We start from the raw sequence: 26,289 nt of genomic DNA on the forward strand, positions 1-26,289 counted from the left end.
TGGGTGGGGGGAATTACCTGCAAGTTCTGTTACTAACATACTTACTGTAGAAAATAGCATAATAGTTCTGCCAAATCTTCATTTCATGGTGTGTGTAGTTTAATTTTAGAGGGATTTACTTATGCAATAGAAAAAAAACCTCCATGCTTAAGCTAGAAGCTAAAAACAACTAAGCAAATGAAACAACAGTATCTAGTTTAGAAATGAAGAATTTCACCTGAATGTATAAATGAGAAATGTACTTCCAAAGGTATTAAATGTTGTAGCTGTCTTATTTAAATAATTTCTTTTCAGTCTTTTAAGGTAAATCTACAAGTAAGAAGCAGTATTTTCTCTTGCTGGAGAACACCTTTCATATTCTTTTCCCAGAACAGTTTAAGTAAATCTCTTACTGCTGGCTAGCATCTCTGCTTGCATCTGTCTTTTTCTTTATCTTTGCCTTCCATGTTATGTATATATGGTGGAGATTTTTCTTTACCTCTTCCTCTCTTGGCTTACACCTAGCACCATTTCGTCAGGGGGGAGACAACTGCCACAGCATACCTGTACCGTTAGGTTTATTTTGACTTTGCATTCAGGTTTTACTTCACCAAGGTACTGGGTAGGTTGTGCCTATATAATCTAGCTTGCCTATTTTAGCTGTCCAATTTTAAAAACAAACAAACATAGGTAGTAAGAGGGGGGGAAGTGTAAATAAAGTTGTGCTTGTATAAAATATATCAGAAACGGCTCTTTTATACAGTTCCTAGAGTAGCATTTGTGCCTAGCTAGCTATATAAAAACATCAGTGTTTCTGCAGCTACCTGTAAACTTACACTGGCAAATCTCACTTCAATTTGTAGCAACAGACCCTTCTAGCAGAGATCATCCTGCTGTATTATTGTTATTGTAGGAGCGAAAATAGTAAGGGAGAAAAGAAAAACTCAACAAACTTTCCCCCTTTGTGGTCTGCCAAGCTTTTTTGTGCTTACAGGTAGTGCTGTTAAGTTACAGAAGTTGCTTTATCATGAACTGACTAGAATGCTTATTCCCAGTGGAATGGAGTGCTTGGGTAAGTAGCTTTTGTGTTAATGATTTGGTATAAAAACATTAAAGAAGGCATAGAATCATAGAATGGTTAGAGTTGGAAGAGACCTTAAAGATCATCTAGTTCCAGCCCCTCTGCCTTGGGTAGGGACACCTCCCACTAGACCAGGTTGCTCAAAGCCCCATCCAACCTGGCCTTCAACGCTTCTGGGGATGGGGCATCCACAGCTTCTCTGGGCAACCTGTTCCAGTGCCTCACCACCCTCACAGTAAAGAATTTCTTCCTGATACCTAATCTAAATCTTCCCTCTTTCAGTTTAAAACCATTACCCCTCGTCCTATCACTACACTCCCTGATAGAGTCCCTCCCCATCCCTCCTGTAGGCCCCCTTTAGGTACTGGAAGGCCATTATAAGGTCTCCCTGGAGCCTAATTCAAAGGAGGCCAAGCTTCAAAGTAGCTTAGTCGTTCTAGACTGGGGGCAGATGAACTTCTTTTCCTAATAACAGATAAGTTCCTGTTCTTGCTAACAATCTTGTTGTTTTTTAAATATATTTTTTTCCTTTGAAATGGATTAAGAAGCACTTATAAATTTGTCTGCCCAAAAACTCTGGCAAGGGTAACCTGCAGAGGTAACAAATAGCTTGAGGACTGATACAGTACTTGGCAGAAAGTTATTTTGCAAACAGGTCTTATTCTCTTATATATGAAAGTTGGGTTTTTTCACATCAGAGGTTTCCAGATGACCAAAAGTTAGATTAGAAAATAACCCAGACTTCTTTTTTTGGTCTTGAAGTAAACATCTGCATAATCTTTAGTTCCTCTAATCAGACACACAATTGTCCAGTTCCTGGTTCATGTCCTGCTAAGGTATTATGCAAAGTTGACAATAAAGTCTAGAGCTTCACTGTAAATAAACAGCCTGGCAATGGACAAATGTTTTATAAACATTTTGTAGTTTATTAACACAGCTGATGTCAGTACAGGAAAAACTAACCTTCAGTAAGAAAATTCTGCATTCAGCTTTCAGCGTATGTTTCTATTTCTTTAAAGTATGGTTAGACACCTTGGCATAACGTAGCAGCACATAATGGTTTGTGGGTATTGAAAAGGTGCAGGCCATATTGTGCTGCCTCAAAAATACAAGGATTTCATCATCTTGAAGAGAAATATCACTTGTGAATTAGTCAATCTTGTGATGCTGATGTCTGTCATACTTTAGCAGCACGTAAATATTGGTGTTAAGACTGTAAATATCTCCAGTATTAACTGTGCTGCTGAAGTAAGGCTAGCCACTTCTGCATGTGAGTCATGAAAAAGGATGTTCCGTGTACTTCCTGATGCCTTTTTGTTGTTCTAATGTATGTTGATTGCTTAGGAACACCTCCTTTTGTTTGTATTTTCATCTATTCAGAAACAGTATTTAGGACTTCATAGTATCTGATGGTAAATGTAGAATAGACATACGTATATAACTTTGGTTTACATGAAAGCTAATTTATTAAAGGACCCATCTCAAGCTACACTTGTCTAATCAACGCTTTGGTAAGTGTGTTTATATATATATATATATATATATATATAAAAATTACAGAAATGGTGTTACCTTAAATATCAGCATTTCTTTAGTAAAGCTCTTAAAACTGTGTGTTCATTTTTACAGCATTTTTTAAATGAATGAGACTGGGAAATGTTTTGTCATGTTTTTAGCAAAGTGAGCACATAAAGTAAACATGTCTTCCAAAATTTTTAACAAAACTTATTAAATACTTCATTTCTTAAATCACTGTGTCTATAGACAGCTAACAATTTTATGGTTAGAAGTTTAAACTGTGTATCTGACTGTGAATTTACTAATTTCCACTAAGATGTTTCTCTTGCAGGGGAATCTTTCATTGAGATGATTGAAATCGCTGCAGTGAGAATGGAAATTACTTGGGCTCCTTTTCTTTTAAAAGCTGCATGCAAGAACTGTGGTGAGTCAAATGTAGACTAATGGTTATGTAAATGTCACTAATTTTAGATACAGTCAAGATCTGAAAGTGTGTTTCCTTTTAAGATTTTATTTTCTTCACTATCATGACTCAGTATCACTTGCTAATCTCATTTTATTAGCCCTGTTATATTTTACCATTAAAATATACATGCCTTCTTCAAACAGGTGCTCACAGTTCAAGTTTATGCATCATATAGATGTTTTAAAAAGAGGAAAAAAAGCTTATCTGCACTGGGGACTTGTTTTGACTTCAGGCTTCGCAGGTCTGCTACTGGTGCAGTTGCACAGGTATGAACATGACATAGATGAATATGAATCCAAGTTGTTATAATTCATAAATATGCATCATTTTACCATGTAGAATTTCAGCCTGGTGTATGTACTGGTAAAAATCATGCTTTTTTTTTTTTTTCTGCCCCAGTTATGGATTTGAACTGGTGAAATTACTGATGGCTAAAACTTCAGACCTGAGCAGTATTAGGTAGTTTACAGCTTTTCATAAAGTAAACACTTTCACGTTTACCTACTACAGGTCTTTTAAGATATGTGGCCAAAATGAGGTTGACTACTCAGAAAAAATAAGTTATATGGCTCAAAGTTGGATGGCTTTCTCACTGAGGCTTCGTTAAGTAGCACTATGTTATATTTGCTTATCTGTAACTGCTTAATACTAAAATGCTGCACGTACATTTCAGCCATTTGAAAACTTAAAACGCTTGGAAAGACTAAACCTGGTGGGTTATAAAAGAAAAAGACATTATTCTTCTGCTATTCCCCTGCCTTTAAAAGGTCACTGATTTTTGTTAGCACGCTGCAGACTGTGGTGCTTGCAGAGGGCCATCCATCCTGTTACTCTTGTAGATACAGTATTTTAATGTATCTAGGCTTTTTTTCCGTGACTTCTGTGAGTAAATATGAATCTAAAGAGCTCATCAGAAAACCAATGGCCAAACCATTTGTTCATGACTATTTCTTTGTGCCAGCGCAGGCCTTTGTGCGGACAGTGAAACAGGGTGCTTCCTCCTGGTTCACCCTGCAAACCCCTGTAACTGGCCCAAGGCAGGGGGTGGCGGGGAATGGGAAGAAGCAGAAAAGGAAAGGTTGAACTGCCTTGTTTGGTGGCCATAGCAGCTTATAACAGTTCAGTGATGTGATGAAAATACAGTTTGAGCATTTGCAGAAACAGAGCTCATCTGAGGAACCAAAGCTCCCATCTGGATTAAGAAAATGGCTTCAAGTGCTTAAGAAAGCCTACTCATATTATTCAGTTCCTAAACCTTTGAAAAAGAATGTCATATTTTTCTCATGGTTCACGGTTACCTTAAATAACATGAGCAATTGTATTTTCCGGAGGTTTACCTGCTTGGGTGGTGCCATAGCCCATGGCTGAATGGAACTCCCTCTGCATTGCAGCTCTGGGGTCTTAAGGATTGTGTCTGATGTAAGAAAGGAAGGCTCGCTGTTTTCAGTTCAGGTGCTTATTTTCTGCTAGGCTTAGGAGCTGTACGGGGAAAAGATGCTTAATTCCTATAAAAGGGAAAGCAAAGATAGGCCTGCTTGAAAATAAACTGAGACTAGTAGCTGTAAAGGAGTGAAGGCAACTAGTGAGAGGAGCATGTCTAAAAATGTAATGTGGAAAGGTTACAGCTGAGAACTGATAGAGGAAGGACGGCTCTGATGAACTGGAAGGATTGGGATAGGTTGGGCAAAGATTTGGGGGGGTTTGTTTGTTTCTTGAAATTGTAAGAAGCAGCAGCCTGACAGAAGGAATGTGGCCTGAGGCAAAGAGAATGAGTCAGGCTTGGGAGAAGGGGCTTGCACACCTCGGGTCATTCCTAACATTGACTAGAGCGCTCTGCACTTCAGATCCAGAAGGGAATGTAGACTATTAGGTAGCAGCTTTTGTTGTCATCTGTGAAATCATTGTCTATTTCATCCCCCTCATCATATTCCACACAGAATAGGGCAGGCTTATTAGTGCTCTCATCTACTTCATGAATTTTGGCCCTGAAAAGGGTACTGGTGGGTGAAAAGCTGGACATGAGCCGACAATGTGTGCTCGCAGCCCAAAAGGTCAATTGTATCCTGGGCTGCATCAAAAGAAGTGTGGCCAGCAGGTCAAGGGAGGTGATTCTGCCCCTCTACTCCACTCTGGTTAGACCCCACCTGGAGTACTGCAGCCAGCTCTGGAGCTCCCAGCTTAAGAAGGAGATGGACCTGTTAGAGCACGTACAGAGGATGCCCACAAAAGTGATCAGAGGGCTGGAGAGCCTCTCCTGTGAAGACAGGCTGAGACAGTTTGGGTTGTTCAGCCTGGAGAAGAGAAGGCTCTGGGGAGACCTTATTGCAGCCTTCCAGTACCGAAAAGGGGCCTGCAGGAAAGAGAGGGACAAACTTTTTAGCAGGGCTTGTTGTGATAGGACAAGGGGTGATGGCTTTAAACTAAAAGAGGGAAGATTTAGACTAGATAGAAGAAAGAAATTCTTCGCAATGAGGGTGGTGAAATACTGGCACAGGTTACCCAAGGAGGTGGTAGATGCCTTATCCCTGGAAACACTCAGGGTCAGGTTGGATATGGCTCTGAGCAGCCTGATGTAGCTGAAGATGTGCCTGCTAGTTGCAGGGGAGGCTGGACTGGATGGCCTTTAAAGGTCCCTTCCAACCCAATCTAGTCCATGATTCTATGAAAAGGAATCCCAAAATAACAGACTAGTTGAGGTTGGAAGGGACCCCTGAAGATTATCTAGTCCAAGCAGGGTGAGGTAGAGCAGGTTGTTTAGGGCTGTGCCCAGTCAGGTTTTAAATACCTTCAAGGATGGAGACTCTGCAACCTCTCCTGTTCAGATAGAATTTCTTGCATTTCATTCTGTGCCTGTTGCCTCCTGTCCTGTCACTGGACACAACTGAGAGGAGCCTGGCTATGTCTTCTTTACTCTCCCTTACCCCCATCAGCAGGCATTTATAAACTTTGATAAGATCACACACAGACAAGCTTTTTCCTCTCCAGGCTGTAGTCCCAGCCCTCTCAGCCTTTCTTCATGTGAAAGATCATCTTTCTGGAAGTAAATAAAATGTTTCAACTAATATGGGAATTGAAACTCAAAGCGGGAAATGCTTTTGGGGATAAAAGAACAAAACACAACCTAATAACTTAACTGTAAAAACTGTAAACAAGAATATGAAGATCACAAAATGAAACACTAAGAAGTTAGATAACTCCAGCTTAAAGATTCTGCGATCTTCATTTGCCCCCTTGTGTTAGAGTACTATGAAGCAATCTTCATGATCGTATAGAGTATTTAATCTAATGACAGTATTGGCCTGGTGTGGTTCTGAGCTAGGGAAGATGTTTGTGGGGCTGTGCAAGCAAGAAGCCTGATGCTGCTGTAGGTGCTGCAGAAATTGGTAGAAGATTCTGTAGGAAATGGAATAAAAGACTGCAAGTAGAGGAAACCATGTCTTCATGGTTATGTCAAATGACAAGTCCTAAGAATCGGACATGATGTTTATTTTTCTGCCGCCTTCTGGGGTGATAAACAAGTTACCAGGCCCTTGTTTTCGTGCTACTTGTATTCCTCACTTCAGAGGCGTTTGATTAAACACTGGCTGTTCACATTTGCAGCTGAGCTTCTTAGGAGTTGTCATTTGAATTAAAATACTATGTAATGTTATGTCTGTTGACAGTCTTGTCTCTTCAACAGGGTACCTCAAACTGTTGCATACTACTATAGTTCCTACACCTCCATGTCACATTTAAAATAGGGGTAATAGACACCTTGAAGGGCTGTTGGTTTTTTGTTTGTTTAAAAAAAAAGACCCAACACTTTTGTTTAGTAGCTGTACTACAGTAATGCATTTCCTCATGGATTTTTCTGTGGCACTTATTAAATTTGATCTCAGAGGAAGAGGTAAGTATTGTGCATCTCTTAAAGACCAAATCTGCAATCAACTGTCCTTGTTACCAGCTCAAGCCAAGAAACCGAGTTTCCATGTTGTTGATTTATGGTCTGTTCAACCAGTCCTGTGAATTCCAAAATACTCTGATTTGTGTCCTACGTTGTCACTGGTTCATTTTCCATATATAGCTATTATTATTAAACACTTGTTTGTCCCATTTTTGCCATGTGGCTTCATGAGTAACACCTTCAATATTCTGCAAAATCTTTCATATGCTAAAGGTAATGTTCGTGTTTGAACTTCAGAGTATTTTAGAATAGATTTACCCATAAAGCTCTATGTTGCAGAAAGAATGAACTAGTTAAACTGTAACACTTAATTTCTTATGTACAGTGGTAAACAGTGCATCTTTAAAAATGTAAAGTGACTTAGACCTTAGATTTAGGAGTTCTACAGGCCATTGTTCTTCATGTTTCAAAAGCAGTTTTCTTGGTCCTGCATATGGCACACTTTACTGAGTGAGAGTGGTTCTGTACTTGATATTCTGGTATAGAGATCTGAAAATGTTTCAGCTTGTCCCTTAATCATGGTATCTTGTTAAGTGTTGGGGGAAGTCTCTCCTAATCAGGTAGCAATACTGGCAGTAATGATTGAAATTTGAAATGTTTATAGACTGCTTTGATGTTCTTCATCACCACCTCCTGTCATAGAAGTCACAAGAAATGATTGATAGAAGTATATCCGAAGTGGTGAGTTACTATTTTACCACAGTTTCACTTGAAGCAGAGCAGCAATTCCTCATGTAAAACAAACAAGTTTAAAATGCATTTGAAGGAAAACTTATGTCTGAGATATATGTGAATCTCCTTTCTAAGGTGGCAGTTGTAAGTATGTATCAGAAGAAAATGTTTATCTGTAAACAGAAATAAGAAAAAATTATGGAGAAAATGCAATGGCACGAGTGACAATTCATCTTTCTGTGAGGGGGCTAGTATCACTGTGGTATTACTTTTTCACTCTAAATTAAAAAGTTAATTTCTGTTGGAAGTTATTTCATGGCTCTCAGGCAACAACTCAATATTTGTTCCAGATTTGATTCACTTATAGTTCTGTGTTAATAAATCAAATGAAATTTATCTAATGTTGCTTCCGTCTCTTAATGTAAAATTTGAACCGTATGTTCAAAAGTTCTCAAATTAACAAATTAATTATGGCAGCATTTATGCAGTTTGAATCTTCAGTCTTAAGTATACAGTGCAGAGTAGCTAGAGGCTGATTTACTTAACTTCTGTAGAGAGATGGGAATAATACATCCATAATGTTTTTTTCTGCTGTTTATAGCCGTAGGAGACAGCCATGGATAGAAAGTTTTGCATTTCCCTATGGTTTTTAGAGGGCAAGCATGTGGCTTTATTACCTATAAAGGAACCTTCTGTCAGCAGCTTTTACACTTTTAAGTGGTTTTAAAAGTAAAACATTTTGGAATCTCTCATAAAATACTCCAAAAAAGCTTAAGTATTATAAAATTTGAACTATATAAGGCATAAATTGTAGAATATAAAGTCTCAAATGTGTACATTTTTAATATTTTCTTGAAATAAAGGCAAAGGAAGAGCTTCAGGGATTATATTATTGGACCAGCTAGAATAGTTAATGATAATATATGGCTATGGTTCTACAGTCCTGTGATTCTCAAGCCAGACAAGTTTGGGACTGACAGAGTCTTCCTGTTTCCTTGAATATTAGCCTGGCTCTGAGATTTCCATGGTGGTTTCACTGAATGACTTTGGGTTAGTTTTTGGTAAGTTCAGCCAGCTGAATGTGCACCAAGGAAAAGTTCCCCCCGCCCTCGAGAATGGCAGTCCAGTATTAATGTTAATTTCCATTGCTTAAACCGGTGTAAGGAATATTCAGGGCTTTATTCTTCCTTTCTTGATCCTCCTACGGACAGACTTTGCCTATCTGCTCTCTCAAGCAGTATCAAAGGGGCTGACAACATCTTGGTCTGCCTCTTTCCTTCTACAGAAGATTGATATCTACATATGAAACTAACACAAAAACACTCATACAGATATCCCTTCTTAGCATGTGGAAACAGCTCTGACGCACCTTTACGGTCTTCAAGACAATGTGAAAGTCTCCCTCTTCCAATAAGCAATAGCTGTTATCTTCAGACATGCCAATAAATGTATAAACTATATTTTCCATATACGTATAATGAAACTTCAGACAGAAAAATAAGAAATGTCCTGTAGTATCAGACAAAGATGAAAAAGAGCTCTACTGTTTTGCAGGTATAAAATCTGTTAAATGACCTGTATAACAAGCAGTTTTAGAAAGCGTGCGTGGATGGTAGGTTGCACAGTCAGAAAAGGGATTTCACTGCAGATTCGATAACATCATGTAGCCAGACAGCCCCCTGTTGGTTGTATTGTTGTGGCGGTTCCAGAAACGAATTGTGCTTGAATTCAGCAATTCGTTGAGCTCAACAAGCTTATTTTTTTTTCATTCCCATGTCACAAGTAGAGAAATGGGGGGGGGAAATGTGTGCATTTGTAAAAAAAATACCTTTGAATCAAGTTTTATCCCTCTTGTGTATGAGATAAATGTCAAAGCTTGGTTAAATAGAGTATCTGTGCTCTGTTTCTTAATGTCTTTATAGACGCTTATTTTTAAAGAGCTGCTGTGAAAATGCAGAACAGTAGTTCGTCCTTGTGATTGAAGCTGAAAACTAGCATGCTTTAATATCACATTTACAGCCTGGCTCATGCAAAGTATTTAGGTAAACTTCTGACAATAATGCAGGTAATAGATTTTTTTAGAACACAAAAGTTTGTAAGCTAGCAGCGAACTGGCCAGACATAGGCTCCAGCCTTATTTAATGACTGGGACTCTCTTGCAGGTATGTCTGTTGGAGCTTCTGCTATTTAACAAGGTACAGTTTTCCAAGAGGCTTGGTAAAACCTTATTTTTATTCATGTTTGCTTTGGTTTAATGTGTTCTTATGTATGTGGCTTAAGTTGCTACTGGTGCAACTAGCTGCTTACTTCCGGTTTGTGTTTTCCAATGTTTTAAGACACCAAAAATGTTGTTCTTTAAAAGTAATAGATGTCTGAAATATCGGAAAATTGAAGGACACTCGCTAGCTATTTTGACTTCTTTTTTTAAGTGTTTGTAAAGGGAACCTATAATCTGCCTTGTAATGGTCGCTGTATAGCCATGTGGTGACGGAGTGCTGTAGATACTGTATGAATGTATGCAAGCACTTATTTTCTAGAATCTGATGATGTATCCATGTTTAAAAGGCACTATTTGTGGTTGCAATGGGTGACCCAAGGAAACTTTCCAGGAAGAACTCTCTGAGGCACAGGATCTTCTGCTCTGAGATAAACAATACAGAGGTGATCTCCTGCATCAGGTATGGCCTAGGTTATAAAAGCTCATCTTCATTTGAAGAATTTGATTTGTGGCTACAAATCCATAGCTGTAACAGTAGTAGAGAAACTGATGTGAGAGTTAGTCTTCTACTACAACTCAGAACAGAAGATTAGCATGATGCTGATTTAGCCAAAGTGCTTAAGACATCTTTTTCTTTCTCCCCTTCCCCTTCAGTACACATTAAAAGATTGATCGTAATCAGATATCTTATAACAGTTGGCAAAAACAACAGGGAGTAAGAATACATGTGTTGGAAGAGGGGAAATGGGAAAGGCTGGGACAGACCAAAGAGCTGCTTAAAAATTGTCATGACCTACTAAAATCCATCAGAAGTGTTTAAGAAACTGGCTGAAGCCATCTCAAGGTGAGGGGACTCTCCTGAGGAACAGAAAACCTGGGCTTCAGGTTCTTCAGAAGCCCGAGGGGATTCAAGTTCGCATCTCCTTCATCCGAAGAAGTTGCCCACAGATGTTCCCCATCTTTCTTGTTAAATCAGGGATATTTGCAAGAAAAAGAATAGTAAGTCACAAAATGGTTTTGTTCAAAGGTTGTTGGCAGTGATAACTATTACTGTTAGCAGATGAAAGCAAGCTGCAGGTAGGATTTCAAAGGGTAATGGAATTTGCTTTTATTGGACTAACTGTGCAGTTCCTTGGAAGTTCCATATTCGTTTCCTAAGATGTTTCCTGAAGTAACAGTAAAATAAGCATACAATAAATATAAGTACCCATTAAAGCTCACTAAAGGAATACCTTATGTTTCCAGTAGATGAACACTGAGATAACCGAGTATTTGTGAATTGCATCACAGACTGCTATTATGCCAAAGTTCTGGTTTTTATTGCTAGAGAGAGCACCAGTAAAGGTGGCTTTAAACTGCTTTATGCTCCTACTTTCTCTAAAGCTGCTGAAGAGGGAGAACAGGGAGCAGCTAGCGGCGTTAAAGAATTTCATGGCTGCTCAACAACCAACAAGGGCATTCGCCTCTTCCCTCCTTCACTCTACTGTCAATTATTTTCTTTCTTTTTTGTTTATGTTTGAAGAGGCTTTTTGCCTTTTTGTTTTCTTGTTGTTTGTTTAGGGGTGGGGGAGTTATGACAGGAAGATTTACAATCTCCCTCCAAAGTTAATGGAATTCATAAGAGCCTGTTCTGGGTGGAGGAAGATTCAAATAACTTGCCCTGATCAGAAAAATTACAACATTTTTCCCCTTCTGAGGAGTGGTTACTTACTCCATTTCCCAGTTAGGATTAAATTTTAGGACTTCCTCAAGGCTCTTGGAGTATCTGTAATTTTTATTTTGTTCAAGCAATTCTAGTAGCTTAGAATATACACATGACTTGCAGAGCTGTGATATTGTGATCCCGTTATTTTATGCTTATTCAGGCATAAAGTAGCCTGAAAAGGCACTACCTTACACTATGAAAGTATCCTCAGTTACCTCTAAAACTGCACCTTTTTCTATTTAGCTGTGAACAGTTGTCCAGAGCAGTGGGTATTTTTAATGGTAAGTGACAAATTCTTAAATGTATCTCTATTTTTTTCACACTTATTTCAGAGTTCTTGTAAAAATAGCATCTGATCCCAGTGATTTATAATGTTTGAGTTTCTCAGGCTGCCAACAGTCTCTTCCTTTGAGACGTCTAGGCATGGTGAAACTACTCCGATTCGCCATAAAGCGTGTCCTTGGGATAGGAATTTCTCTGTCACCCCCTATATTAAAACCAAATAATTTATATTGAGCTTCTTTTCCTTTGCCAGTTTCTTTCATCCTCCTCTTGGTACTACATAGAGAAAACCAAAAAACCTCCTGGATTGAAATATCTTTTAAGAATATTTGGAATTCTTCATGTGTGTGTATTTGTGCACAGGCAGCACCTGTGAAAGCGAAAACTGTGTGTCTCTGTGCAAGAGTAGCGTTAATCCCACCATCATCTTCTTCTAGCCTGGTGGCTACCAACAGAGCTTTCCATTAGCCAATTATATACCAGCCAGACTTAGAATCATAGAATTGCCTGGGGTTGGAGGGGACCTTTCAGATCATCAAGTCCAGCCATCAACCTAACTCTGACAAAACCCATCACTAAACCATATCTCTAAGCACTATGTCTCCCCGTCTTTGAAATACCTCCAGGGATGGCGCCTCAGCCACTTCCCTGGGCAGCCTGTGCCAATGCTTAATAACCCTTTCTGTGTAAAAAATTTTTCCTAATATCCAGCCTCCCCTGGCACAACTTGAGGCTGTTTCCTCTTGTCCTGTTTATTACTATGCACTAATTTATACTTATATTAATTAGTAAGTTTGGTTTTAGTTTTAGGAGCTGTAGCATTTCTGTTATTTTTCTGTTGGAGAAACTGCTTTAGCCTAGGAGGAATTCCGTATCAATGCAGACCCTATGAACAAGCGTGACCTCCCCTGCATTCATTTACTGTGTAATGTGGTGGTGTCATTAATGATTGTCCGCGTAAGATACATTTTACTTGGCTTGGTGAGCATCACATGAATCTTCTTAGAAGGCTGAGCAAGCAAAACATCTTGCCTCAAGATGTCACAAGCGATACAGGCACCTGGCCTCTGGTTCTAGTTTGCCTGAGCAGAAGCACTGAGAAAGACCAGAACTCTTTTGCTGTTCCCACTTCTTGCCCCGGGCTGTCAGCAAGTCTCCTAACATGGCTAGGCCTTGATTAGAGGGTGACAAGGAACAGAACATTTGCAAAGCATATCCTATTTTTCTCCTAAATAAATTCTTCTGAAGTTAAGCATAGGTCAAACCTGGGAACACCAGGCTGTCCGATGATGCAGAGTTGGAATTACCTTGGATATTTCATGGTATGTGGTCTGCAGTTCTTGGATCCCTCAGCAGCCATGATGCTAGAGCAGAAATTACCAGTAACACCAAAATTAATTCTGACAAGGTTGAATCACCTTTGGTCCTTCAGCTGAAAGCAGACAGCAATCCAGTACTCCCCTCTCAATTCAAGGCTCAGAATCACCCCATATAAGCCTCCATGGATGTCCAGCCTTTGGTGTTGATTCTCTACTCTGCTGGTACTGAGAGATCATTTTCAATCAATTTCCAGGGTCCTGTAGGACCAGTTCCATAGAAAATATTCCCGTGCTCGATCAGAAACAGAAGAAAACTGGAAGGCTGTTCTGTGAGGTTCTCTTTAGCTGGACATTCTATGCTAGGTAGAGAGGTCAAGTGTGGCTCGCACTAGGGTGGCTTATAGAGATGGGAACTTCCTGCATTTTTCAGCATCTCTATATTCTCATTAACATGTTTTAAATGCCAAGGATCCTCGAGATGCCATCCAGACTTTCAGCTTCAGCCTTCAAAGAAAGCCTGTTACTGACATATCACCAGCTGTCAGAGTAACGTCCGTGTCCACGTTTCATTCCCTGTTTCTCACTACAAGGCAGCTCCTGACTCGTTACCTGCATCCAAGGAATACAAAGCCTTCAAAGATCCAATTGGCAGGACAGTTTTACCAAATACCAAAACCACTACTAAATGCCATCAGACTAGAACATTGTCTCAGGACAGCCTTCTCTGGAAGGAAAGCTGTCTCCAATAACAGCAAAAATTGACACTTAGAGCAAAAAGACGACGAAGTTTTATCTTCCCAAAATGAGGGTCCCAGACTATAAAGCTGTAGAAGCTAAATAAGGTATTAATTACTATTTGCAAATACTAATTTAAAATGGTAAGAATTGCCTCAGACATCCAAGGAGGAATTTAGATGTGGTGCAGTAGAGACCATTTATAGCAGTAACAACTTTTCCAGAGACGGACATCTCTATAAGGACAACTTCTTTATGGGTTTTCTGAAGTACGAGCAGCTATTCAGTGCTTTGTGATCTGTTTTGTATAGACAAGGTTGTGCACACTTGTCTTAGGTCCCCAAGAGAGTAAGTACCAGTTCCCAAGCACGGGCATCACCGAGCACAAGCTTTCCAACTGTACAGACCTACCTGCCCTCCAGCAAAGCAGCACAAGACTCAAAGAGACAAAAAATAACCCAACTTCCTTGTGCATAGCAGTTCACCTGCTTCTTTCATCAACGTGGAAGAGTTTCTGACTGTTTGATCTGGAACATTCAGGATGTTCCACCTTTTCCTTTCAGCCACTGAAGTGGTTTTATAACAGGTTAGTGCCTACCAGCTGCTACGGAGACAGGCTTGTGTATTCTATTTTAGTCACTCATTCACTTCGTTCTGTCCCAGGGCGTTTTAATGAGCGCATGTTAGATCATTAGTAACACCACTTCTTTTCCTACAGAAAGGGAGGGGAAAAGGTGGTAATGACTCAATTCCAGTACGGTGTTCGCTTTGGCTGTCCCGGATCTCAAGAGATGTGATTACGTACATCTGAAAGATCAGAAACGTAGTAATGTTCTCAGCCAGTAGTTTTTCATCACCAGATTAAAATGACCTGCTCTGAGTTTTAAAAAGAGCTATTTCCACATTATTATCCACCCAGCCTGAAGGAGCTGCATGGTCTTTGTAGCAGGAGTCATTGCCTCCGGTGGAAGATCTGTGTGCATGTCACCACTTGTTTCAGAAGAACAGAAATCATCATATCCTGAATGCTCCGGATGTGAACTCCTAAGAACTGTCATTAGATCCTGGACTCATGGCTATATCTTGGCACCAGGAGTAGACAAGAAGTCAGTACAGCAGATCCCTCCACAGAATATAGGTGATCAAAACCACAGCAGACTGATGTTGCATTAGCCTTGTACAATTTCACGTGATGTTCGGCTTTTCTATTCAATCTGAAAGCCTACCTCAGAAGTTCGGTGAGTGCATGTGTCAGGCACAAGCGACTGCTACAGCACAGGTTATGGGGCAAACTGTGGCCAAGGGAGCAGTCGCACAAGTGTCCCTGTGCCTGTTAGTGCATTTTCCAGCCAAGGTTCTGCAGAGGATCTCTGAAATGAAAGATGAGTCTAGCAAAAAGATGATCTTTTGCCTATCCTTTTTCCACGTGTATCGGTAGAGTTTTTGGGACTGCATATGAACACCAGCGACTCTGGATTGCAGTATCACACTTCAGTTGTCAAAGAAAACTCTTCTTGAATAACAGCAGAAAACATCGTTAGCCTAATCAAAGATGGGAGAAGGATCTCGGTTACATCAGGGACCATGCAGTTACAATTTTTCATTTACATGCTTGACATGGCCACGTTAATCATTAAGCCATTAAAGTGTTCCAGGGATCCACAGTTTACTGAGCCATCTTCAGAAGATAATGTTTTGAACAATCACAGGTAGCAAAGGAAAATTATACGGCTTAAGGATCAACTTGCAAATGGGTAAAACATAATGTAAACCAGCCTGTTCCAGAAGATGCATTCCCAGTTCATGGAAAATTAGGAACTTACTAATAGGGTTACTGCTCACCGTGCTGCAACTGGAATCAAAACAAAGGCGACCAACAGGAGGTATCCAGTAATTACCCAGGAGGCTTATAACCCCAGTGCTGCCTAAGCAGTGCTGGTATTCTGATCTTCAGTTTGTCTATTCAGCCACCAAAAGCTTAGCTTCCATTTCCCAATGTGAGGTATCAACAAGATGAACCCATCTTATGTCGGGATCCTGCAGTGTTTCACTTCATAGCACAGATGCAGAACTGGCCTCCGAGAGAGAAATTTTGTTCTTCAGGTATGCAAACTATTGATGTAAGGTGTTCTGCAGATCCACTTACCTAACACATTGGGAAAAAAATAAATTGTCCCTATAGTCTCATGAACATTTAAGTCTCCCATCTGAGTAATTCTGTGCCTTCTCCACGTTAGCAGCTATGACCCACCCATTCGTTCACCCCTATAAGATCTTCTGCTTTTCCTTGTCTGGTGGCGTTGAAATTCCTGACAGCTCTGTTAACTCTCCTCCCTTCAATACAATAAGTTGTGTCTCTTTGGTCCCACAAAGGCAGAAACTCTTTCCAGCTGAATTTTATTCCTTAATTCCTTGTTCTAAGAAGGGAGTTTGCTTTCTTCTGTGGATCTCTGCTTGCCCTTATCATGTAGCTTTTTCCTCTGTTCCACCAGTTACCAGGCTGAGGAGCGAGCTGAAGACGTAGTAAAAAAAGATGCAGAGATTAAAGGACAGAAGGATCAGCATGCCTTCTGCTTGTTGTGGAATACAACATTGTAAATAAAATGGTGTGTCAGCGATTCCTTTATTACTCCATTTAGTTATCACTGGGGAACAAAACCGAAAGCCATAGACCAGTCTTTTCAGAAGGCCCTCAACAAAAGCTACAAACTGCCTTTGAAATTCAAAGAAACTTGAGTTTCTGACTGCAAAGTACTAGTAAAACCCGAGACTTGATGTTTCTAATCTATTGCCTGTTTTTCCAATGGAGAATCAGGATGGAAGGATGTTGCAACGTTTAATTCTTCACAGTTTCACCAAGCACTCAGCTGACCGGCGTAGCAGAAACTTGCTTAGAAAGCAAAGCCCTGAATTCATTCTCTAAAGTAGACTTGTACACGTTATTCTTTCCAACCTTTAGGGCTACATTCATCATCTTTCTGACCAGAAAGAAGCCACCAATTATTGAACCATTGCATTAGAATGGAAACAGCGTAGGAATGGAGGAAGGCTTCCTGGAAAAATTTACACATCAGATCACACTTCAGGGGGTTATTTCAGCAGAAACGACACGATAGTCTAGAAAACTGACATTCCCCCCTTTTTTTTAATAGAAGTCAGATTTATTTGTGTTTTACGCGATGACTAGTGATTTACATCCCACCCACCCATTTGAGAATATTCAGGGCTCCAGGCGTATCTCCAGCTGGTTCCAGACTATTCAAATCATTGTTGGTCCATCCATTTACTAGTCACAACAAGGCCTTCTGTGACTAATTATGGCCTGACTGCAGCAGGAGAGGCAGCTTCAAAGAATGGGAATCTTCAGACGCACTAGCAGTTCCCTTGGTTCCCAAATCCTTTATTTATGTGGATTACATTGAGTTGACAGATTTAACCGGGCTGTTGAAGATATGGTCAAAGAAGCAGAGTCCCTCCCTTCCCTTTTATTGTCTTCTGAAGACATAACAGTCATACGCATCTGTCACTAGAGAGAGGAAGTTCTCCATCACTGTGCTTGATTTGGGCTTTTATACGCTGTTTCAGTAGCATCTGGGAATAGATCAATATAATATTTGGTAGGGAGTTGTATTTCCTCGTGATGCGCCATAAATCTTTTACTGTAGATACTCCCACTGTTTATTGTTGAAAATCAATAAAAATAAACCCTGTAAAGTTAAAGCCTGGCAATGGTTCAGCACAAATCAGAGGGAAGGAGTAAGAGGCAATGAGTCTCCCTCCCCCTCTTGGATAGTTCCCAGGTTGTTTCCCAATGAATATTCAATAACACTTTCCAGCAAGCTGGGAACAAATTTTTTAAAACAAATATTCAAAGTTATGAGCGCTCCATTGTGATCTTAAAACAGGACTTCTCGTCCACTTCAGTGGCTTTCTGGTATTGAGTTCAGCTGTGGATCAAAACGGAGTGTCGCCCGGATTGTCTGTTGGATATACCTTAGAATTTTCCCCTCCAGAGACAGACAAAAGCACATCAGCCTTGCTCAGCTCAGATTAAAGGAGGTATTTTTGAGCATCGGAAAACTGGAAACTAACCAAAATCAGTAAAAAGCGGGAACAGCCCAATGTGGAGAAAAGACTCTCCGAAGTCAGCACGGAAGTTACTACCCCCGTTTGCAAGCCTGTAGAAGCAGGGCAGGATGCAATTACTCCAGCATCATTCTTTTGCCGCATGGCTATTAATTCCTCGCATACTGCATCTTAGGGGGGAGTCTTCTACTGTTTTCACAAGATTCAACTATGCAGGGAAGTGAAAAATAGCTTGGAATTATTTAGTAAAGGGAAAAACTTCCCAGTACTAAGGCCAGCAGGAAGAGATGAATCTTTTTTAGTCTAAATAGTACCAATTGCAATAGCTTCACTTAAACTTCTCTCCTTAATCAATTATACAATCTTATGAGCACTGACTGTAGAACCTGTAAGAATGCAGTGACTGCACTTCTTAAAAGAACAAAATCCCCCCTGAATTGTCATATTGAAATCAATACCCAAAGAACAGGAAGGTGTTTCACGTCAGACTCTCTCCTCCCTGGTATCAGCAGATTCCAGAACAATTCAGGTGGTAAATAAATGACAGGTCCCCAAAAGAGATAAGAAGGACATAAAAGAACTTCCCAGTATGTGAAGAAGCAGACAAAAAGTTACTTAAAAGCACAAAAATGTAATCAATTACTATGAAAGGAAGCCAACACGGTGCAAGAACAAGGGGACGGAAAAAGAGAGTTGCCTCTATCCTGTTGGGATACCCAACAGGCATCACAGGACTGTATTGAAAAAGCCCTTGATAGCCTTGAATATAGAAATACAGGATGAAATCCAACTATAAAGGAGGGGAAAGTGACTAAAGTAAGACAGAAAATACAAGGCAAATAAGGTGGTGTCCTTCCGAATCATCTGCCTTTTGCAAATCTCGCAGCAAGCTATCAGACGATCAAGCTATTTAAACAATCTTCTGCCATGTAAACCGGAGTCCGTGTGGGACACAGAATGACGGCGTGATCTTACCTTTTCGTTTCCTTTCCCTCTAGTGACTTTACTGTTCTGGGAGTCCACTTGTGTCTTCAAAAGCAGAAGAGAGAGCTCACTGTTCGCCCTAAGAGAACAAGAGGGCTGTCCCCCAGCACTGCGGCACTCGGTTTCTAGCATCTCAGGCAGTGGAACAGTTCGTACATTTTTGCTGAATCCAAGGAAGAATAAAAAGGCAAATACAGCAGTAAGTGCACTGAAATCAACAGATTTTGCACCTTCCCAGGAAAAAGGAATTCTCTTGAGAAAGTTGGCAATGGCTGGAAGAAGCGGATCATGTCAGTGATCACAAATTCCAACTTCACTGGAAAAAAAATGTCTAAATGTTTCAAAATCCCATTCCTATTTAATCAAAACCAGAGCTAGATGCGAGCGATCAGAGCTCCTGGTTCTGTCGTATGCAAAAGCAGGACCAAGCCACCAACAATACGCTCTAGTCCAGCAGAGATCGTATTGTGAGATACCAGGGTTGACTTTGCCTGCCAAGACTTGGGTGAAAGTACTCAGTTTAACACATAATCTGTTTTTTTGACCAGAAGGCTTTTAAAATCCCTCAGACTCGTAGCGAATCCGGGCTCCCGTCAGACAAAGTCGCTTCTACTCGTACAGCCATTGTTTTCTGTGGAAACGCACCAGTGTGAACCACTCTGCTGATGACACATGACAGAGTCTGCTCTCGGCTGCGTCGCTGCCTGTTTGGGACCTCAGAAGGGAAAGTGCAGTAAAAATATCGGCCATTGTTTCTTCTAAATAACTGCCTCAGTGCCTGCGGGATGCGCTGCGCACTGCTCCGAAGAGGGCACAGGAAAATTGCCATCCTGGTTCAGCAACACTTTTAAAGTAACATAAACAATCTCGCAAGGTGGAGGGCAGCATCTGCCTCAGGCCAGCTGAAGATCCTCCTAGTAAATTGATGCTATTTATATATTAATTTTTCTGCAAACGAACATACTTTCACTCCTTCCTTTGTGATTACTGACATTTAGTTGTAGCTTGAAGCTACACCGCCTGTAGCTCTACCATTGCTGCTTCCACTTTCTGTCTAAAGAAATCCAGGAAGCTTCTTTCCTTTGGAGAACCAGCTTAATACCAAATTATCTTCAGGTAAAAGTCATGGGCATCCTAATGGTTTCAGTCAGACACTTTCACCAGATTTCTGTCAGGTTACTGACACACACACAGGCTTTCAAACTTAATTAAGCAACTATCAGTTAAAAACAAAACAAACCAAAAGCATTCTATAAGAGCCTGGTCACGTTCCCTGCAGGTGCACAAGTGACAGAAGGCGACACTTCTCAACTCAGTGCTAAGTAAGAATAAATGCTAGAAGAATTTTGGGAATCCAAACTTGCCAACAGTCACATGCTTCGCTTCCAAAAGAGGCACAGTCTCACAGTACGCCCTTGGACGAGGTGAAGGTAAAGCTCGTATCATGGAATCATAGAATCGCAGAATGGTTTGGGTTGGAAGGGACCTTAAAGGTCACCTAGTTCCAACCCCCTGCCATGGGCGGGGACACCTCCCACTAGACCAGGCTGCTCAAAGCCCCATCCAACCTGTACTTGCACTGCTGTATTTTTCCAGAGCCAAAATATTGCATTCACCGAATGATGTTTGTGCTGAATAAAAATTAACCCACGGGGGGAATCAGAAAGTGTTCAGCACTCGCACGTCCCAAGTTGTTACTGAAATGGTTGTACCAAACGTTCATTTTGCCAAAGCTGTAGAGCATGACTGATGGCATAGGTTAAAACTCCAGGACTTTTCAAAAATGGAAATATTTCTTATTTTCTTTCACTTTATTAAAAAAAAAAAAAAAGTAATCCAAACTTCAATTTTCAAAGTGGCTGCTACAGGAAGGAAAATAAACCCACTACGTCTGCGGTAGGTAAAGTAGCCTAACGTTGTTACTACAAGGGGTTCTGAAACTAGTCTTAGTTACGGTGCTGCTATCAGTGATCATTTAAGGCGTGATGTTTAAATACAGCCTCAAATCCATTTTTTTTCCTTTCCCTGTAAAAAATTGTCACTTCTGTCTTGTGTTTCTCACTATTACTGTTAAGTCTCTTCACCAACAACATTCACAGTCACTGACTCACTCAATACTCCTCGTTGTTGGTTTCAGTTTTACCTCAATTTGAGGAATGGGAACTTTTCTGGAAAGTCAGTACATGGACCTCAAAATGAACTTAGAAAACAAGTAGCATTGTCTTTGTAGTACAGCAACCTGTTGGGATGGCCGTCCCACACAGCTTGCCTGCTGCGTCACCCGAACGCTGCCATCAACAGCCTGACCTCAAAGTCCACCATTATAATCAGACCTTCACAGAAGGTCTTCGCAGAATCATGGAACAGGCCAGGCTGGAAGGGACCTCGAAAGATGATCTGGTCCAACATGCTATGGGAAGGGGGGCCCAGGCGAGGTGATCTGGCACCCTGTCCAGTCACATCTTGAGAACCTCCATAATGTGGACTCCACCACCTCCCTGGGGAGGTCATTCCAGTGAATGATGGTTCTCACTATAAAAAAATTCTTGTATCAAGACACATACAAACATACTGAACAAATATGAATATATTGACACTATTGAAAAAAAAAATATCCTGTTTGAACTGAAAGCGTCCACTCTTACGTTCCTCAACTACATTATATAACCTGTAAGCAGCTTAGGAGATGTAGTCCCACAATCACGTTATTCTCAACCCAGAAAGCTCTAGAACAAGCAAAGAGACCTCTTTGTTGACACCAAACTTCTGAACTTGTGTCAAGCTAAAATGCACTACGGTGGTTGCAAAAGAAGTGTCCAATAGTGGCACCACCAGCCTGGGAAGATCCATTCCATTGAAACTCCTAAGGGCAAGAAACAGATGGGTGATTCCCACCAGCCACCCCCATTATTAAGTGCTGCAAATAAAGTAATAAATTCATATTTTAAAGCTAATGAAAAGCCAGATGTAATTAGTCAGACAAGAAAGCCCAAACAAGCTCTACTTGCCTGTTTGTAACTTTGGAAAGATGGTGTTTTATCAACAACAAAAGTCAGACTCAAATAATGAATCCTTGAAGTTAATGTATCTTCCTTCCCTGCCTTGAAGGGAGGACAAAAGATTCTTAATTTATAAGGCCTCATTAACTTACCTCTCCTGGTACCTGAGCTAATTTTGGCATCTTTATACAAAGCGTTGTACAGGGCTAACATTCACAAGGCTTTTAAAGCCACTTCCGCCAAGCCTTCCTCCTAAATATGTTTTGCACTTAACAAGTGTTAGGAAATCCCTTATACTACTTTGTTTAAAATTGTACGAACTCTTCCATCTGAAGGACTGCTTATTACATTTTCATTCTTTTTATAGTTAAAGCTCTAAAAATGAACTGACCCTTTGTTCACAAAGACCTTTATCGTTTAATTCTCAGCACTGAAAAGCAGCCTTTGGAGCGGGAAGAGAGGACAGAGGAGTTTTTTTGCAAGTGACAGTAACACCTTATTTCAGGGACACTGGTGGTGGCTTCACAAAGCCACTTTCTCATGGCTGGAGCCACACAGCAACACAACTTGGGATGTTTCCATTACGCTGCTTTCCGCTCGCTGCAAGAGAATCAGTCTATTATGCTACAAGTAGAAGTGATATTCAATCGTTGGGGTTTGCGTTCCTCCTCCAGCCGCTTCTCCGAGCTGCTGGGATGACAGTTGTGTCGAGCCGTTATTTCTTCACGTGTTATCATGTATTTAAAATCTACTTACAGATTAGCACAGAACATAAGAACGATTTTCTAGAAGGGATGGCTGATTTTTTGCGAGTTCCAATAAAAATTTTAGCCACAGAGAAAAACAAAAGCAACCCTTGAAAATGCTGGAATCTGGTCCACAAAACCAGTATTGAATCTGTGTCTCTTTTATTTGGAGTTGAACAGGGTGGAGCGGTAAAAGGCAGGAAAGCATTTTTTTTTTCCAAATACTTGAAAAAAAAAAATATTGTTTGTTTGTTACTTCCCTCAATAGTCGCAGTTTCAAACAAGCCAACAGAAAAAGGCCACGAGTGGCGACACACCCCTCTTCCACCTTCAAAAGATGAAAGGAAAAGGCTTTATTTCCCTTTCTGCGCTTGGCTTCTCTTTGCCTGCGCTGCCCCGCAGCTCCCTGGGGTTTGGCTGACCCTGACGGTGAGGCCTGGTGGTCTCCTCATCCTTTCAAAACTGTAGCATTCGACTTTTTCTTCACTGGAGACTGTCCTGGTGCTTATGAGGCGAAATCCATCTTTGAGCAAAGTGTCAAGCAGCAGGCCTAGCACATTAGTACCGTTAATCAGCTTTCTATTATCAGGCTTTATGGAAACATACCTAAAATAAGAAAAAAGCAGTTACAACACACTTTAGTTACTTCCTGAAGGATGGAACGAATTTTTTTAAAAACAAACCAGGTCCTTAGATGGTGCAGGTCAGCACAGCTGCACAGGTTTGCAGCAACCAAGGTTCTGGATAGCTTTTTTCCTTCCTTTGAGGACAATTTAACTCTTTCCCTTGTTATAAGAACAGTAATTCTCAATTTGTCCAGTTACATGTTGGGTAAGAAGCAGTTCTCTTTCACCCCCACACCAAAACTTACTTACTTAAGAAATAGCTGTGATGATAACCTCCGTCTCATTTCATTTAATGGAGGAGAGGTGAGTGGCGTGCCCGAAATAATGCCGCAACAGGTTTTCAGGTAAGAGTAAATGATGGAAAGGACAGTGAAGTCACGTTCACCCCAACAGCATCAACTTCTCATCACACGGGATCTCTCTCTCTACAAACAGTGACATTTATTGCAAAGGTACCTTGTACAGCAGGTCTTGTGGTAACGAGTACGAAAATCGGTCTCACATTGCCTCAAATGATTTTGCGTGATATAAAGTACAGTTTAAGAACCTATCCAGACATTTTGAGGAACAGAAGTCAGGTAAAAATACTATTACAAAATACATCATCTGACAGGGGTGAAACTGTTCCACACTTCAGAGGAAAGTACACCAAACATTCATGGAAAGCACAAAAAAAGTGAAAGAGTCCATGTCACCACAAAGACCGAGTCAATAGAAATTCAGCAGGCAACAGAACCAAACTCAACTTGTTTCATTACTCAAGATAAATTTTTCTATTGATCTGCAGAGGAAAATTTTTTACGAAGTCTGAAGAAATAAAGGAAAGAATCAGGAATTTTTTCCCCACTATTTAAGTTGCCATAACTCAACCCATTGTTAGTCCATTAAAATTAGTAATAATTATACAGTTAAGGTTTGGCACATAAATATACACTGCTTCGCAAACGCAAAGTAGTTTTTCTTCTACTTGCTTAGCTAAAAAAAGCTAGAAGAAAGATAAACTTTATTATTTTTTTAAAATAATCAAAAGACTGCCACGTTGATTCATATATTCAGAGAGAATAACCCTTTTGGAAATATTTCAATGAAACTTCCATAAAATTCCAGATGTTCTAACAGCCACAGAGGACAAATTAGGTTACTTTTTCTTATACAGTAAGAACGTGTCTCCATACAATAGAGACATTCAGCAAAAGCCTGTTTAAAAAATGTAAGTTGTCCTTAGAATACGATACTGCTATCACAAAAATCACTGATATAGCGTAATCTTAATAAAAACAGTACCTGGCTCTGAATTCAAAGAAAACCCACTGTGTAGCATATAGTTAATCTGCCCCTTCTCCCCCCCCCCCCCCCCCCCCCCAAGTAAAAGGTTCTACAAAAGCTTTCCAGTCCCTGAATTGCTATCTTAGTTCCACTGGTGTTTTTAACCCTGTTTAGCCATTCTCTTTTTCCACTTTTCCGTATTAAAGTCTTTTGGACCATGAGCTACTGGAGATTTTAGGCTTCCCCAGAACTTCACTCCTTATTTGTTTCCTTTGCTTCATTTTACTCCGTGTTTTTCAAGTCCTCTAGAAGGTCACTGATGCCATGAAATTCTAAAGTCTGTGAGAGCGAGTGAGGAGGAAAGGGCAGAGAGAGACAGAAAGACCCAACAGAACTCGAAAACAAACATCGAGAACAGTATTTTAGAAAGCTGAAGAACAGGCAAATCAGTGTAACAGAAAATAAACTGGGTATTTCAGAACTAGAAAAAGATAACATTGAACTAGCAACAAAAAAGGAAACGTGTTTCTTTTCTCAGACAGCTGTCCGATAGTTTCTTTAAAATGAGCTATGCTAGCACGAAGTGTGTACTTCATGATCTAGAAGTCACAAAGGCATTTCCATATTGAGAAGTCACACTAGGAAGAGTACCTGGCCACAAACTGGTCACCAGCAGAGTAGTCGGTACCACACTGAAAAACCAAGTCGTGATGAGAAGGTCTTTCCAAAGGAAGTGGAACGAGTGGTTTCTGAGAAGGAAAAGGGCTGTTCCAGCTCTGTCCTGACTGCTGCCCTGCGAACACAGTGATCTGTTCAGACAGGGTCTCAACAGTGGTACTGCAGGAACCAAAGATCCGGAAAAAGGCCTGCATCTCTTGGAGAGAAAAACGCACTTCCAAGATCTCCAGCCTCGGCTTCAGCAAGTGTTCCTGGCTCAGGAGGTCAGCCAGAGGGTAGAGCCCATAGAATTCTGCTTCTCTCTGCAGCCTCTGATAGTCTGAGAAATCAGTAGGTAAGGAAACCTGGAGAGTCCTCAAGAAGTCCATGATGTAAGCAAACAAAGTTCCATCTCTGTCCACAAAAAACTCTCCATTCACCAGTTTAAATTCCTGGTCATCATCATTCAACATCCGTGCCAGCCTGGACTCAGGGAACTGCTGCAAGGTAGAAGCCCGGGTTACAAATCTCACACCTCCCACACTCAGAATGACCACCTCTCGATTACTCATCACTCTCAGACACGCAAGAATCGTAACTCTCTGATCTACGTGTCTGTGACTTGATCTTTCCTAAACTGCAGGGCATCTGCAGCTCCCCGAACCATTCAGTGCTTTTTAGCAAGCGTTTGGAGCGAGGTGTGGAGCAGCGACAGGACTCCCAGGCAACAAAGATGTAAATATCATGCACAATCGTTTTGTTTGCAGGGCTCGGTTGCTCGGAAACTTTGATTCTTGGAATTTAATGTTTAATTTTTGAAATTAACAGCTTGCAGGGACTGACAGTGAAGGAAGACAGTAACTTGACCGTCACAACTTATTAAACCTTGAGAGAGGCCAATGAATATCCACGAAGTAGGACACGAATTACATTTGTTTCCTGGAAATGTCAACTAAATGTTTTCATTCTATATATTGCTGTTCATAGAACCACTGCAAAAAGAGGTT

General features: G+C 40.6%; 1 protein-coding gene and 1 long non-coding RNA gene across 8 annotated transcripts; one reads left to right on the forward strand and one right to left on the reverse strand.

Annotated features, from left to right (window-relative positions):
* The first annotated feature begins 30 nt into the window (after window positions 1–30).
* On the forward strand, window positions 31–24,014 carry LOC128916319 (uncharacterized). 7 transcript variants are annotated; one of them, XR_008468924.1, is made up of 7 exons: window positions 2,323–3,002; window positions 3,188–3,310; window positions 7,592–7,668; window positions 9,822–9,854; window positions 10,225–10,337; window positions 11,826–11,863; window positions 19,003–24,014. It is a non-coding gene; the product is annotated as an uncharacterized LOC128916319 (long non-coding RNA). The 7 variants fall into 7 exon arrangements; XR_008468915.1 differs by adding an exon at window positions 31–1,051 and having other exon boundaries at window positions 2,910–3,002; window positions 10,225–24,014; XR_008468919.1 differs by having other exon boundaries at window positions 10,225–11,863.
* KCNRG (potassium channel regulator) lies at window positions 22,434–25,854 on the reverse strand. The gene is made up of 2 exons (XM_054217695.1): window positions 25,277–25,854; window positions 22,434–23,339 (listed from the first exon to the last, which is right to left on the reverse strand). Exons 1-2 carry the CDS (start codon window positions 25,852–25,854, stop codon window positions 23,087–23,089), a joined length of 831 nt encoding a protein of 276 aa, XP_054073670.1. The 3' UTR covers window positions 22,434–23,086.
* Between the last annotated feature and the right edge of the window lie 435 nt (window positions 25,855–26,289).

This window comes from Rissa tridactyla, chromosome 1 (assembly GCF_028500815.1).
Source record: "Rissa tridactyla isolate bRisTri1 chromosome 1, bRisTri1.patW.cur.20221130, whole genome shotgun sequence".
In the NCBI taxonomy this organism is placed as follows: domain Eukaryota; kingdom Metazoa; phylum Chordata; class Aves; order Charadriiformes; family Laridae; genus Rissa; species Rissa tridactyla.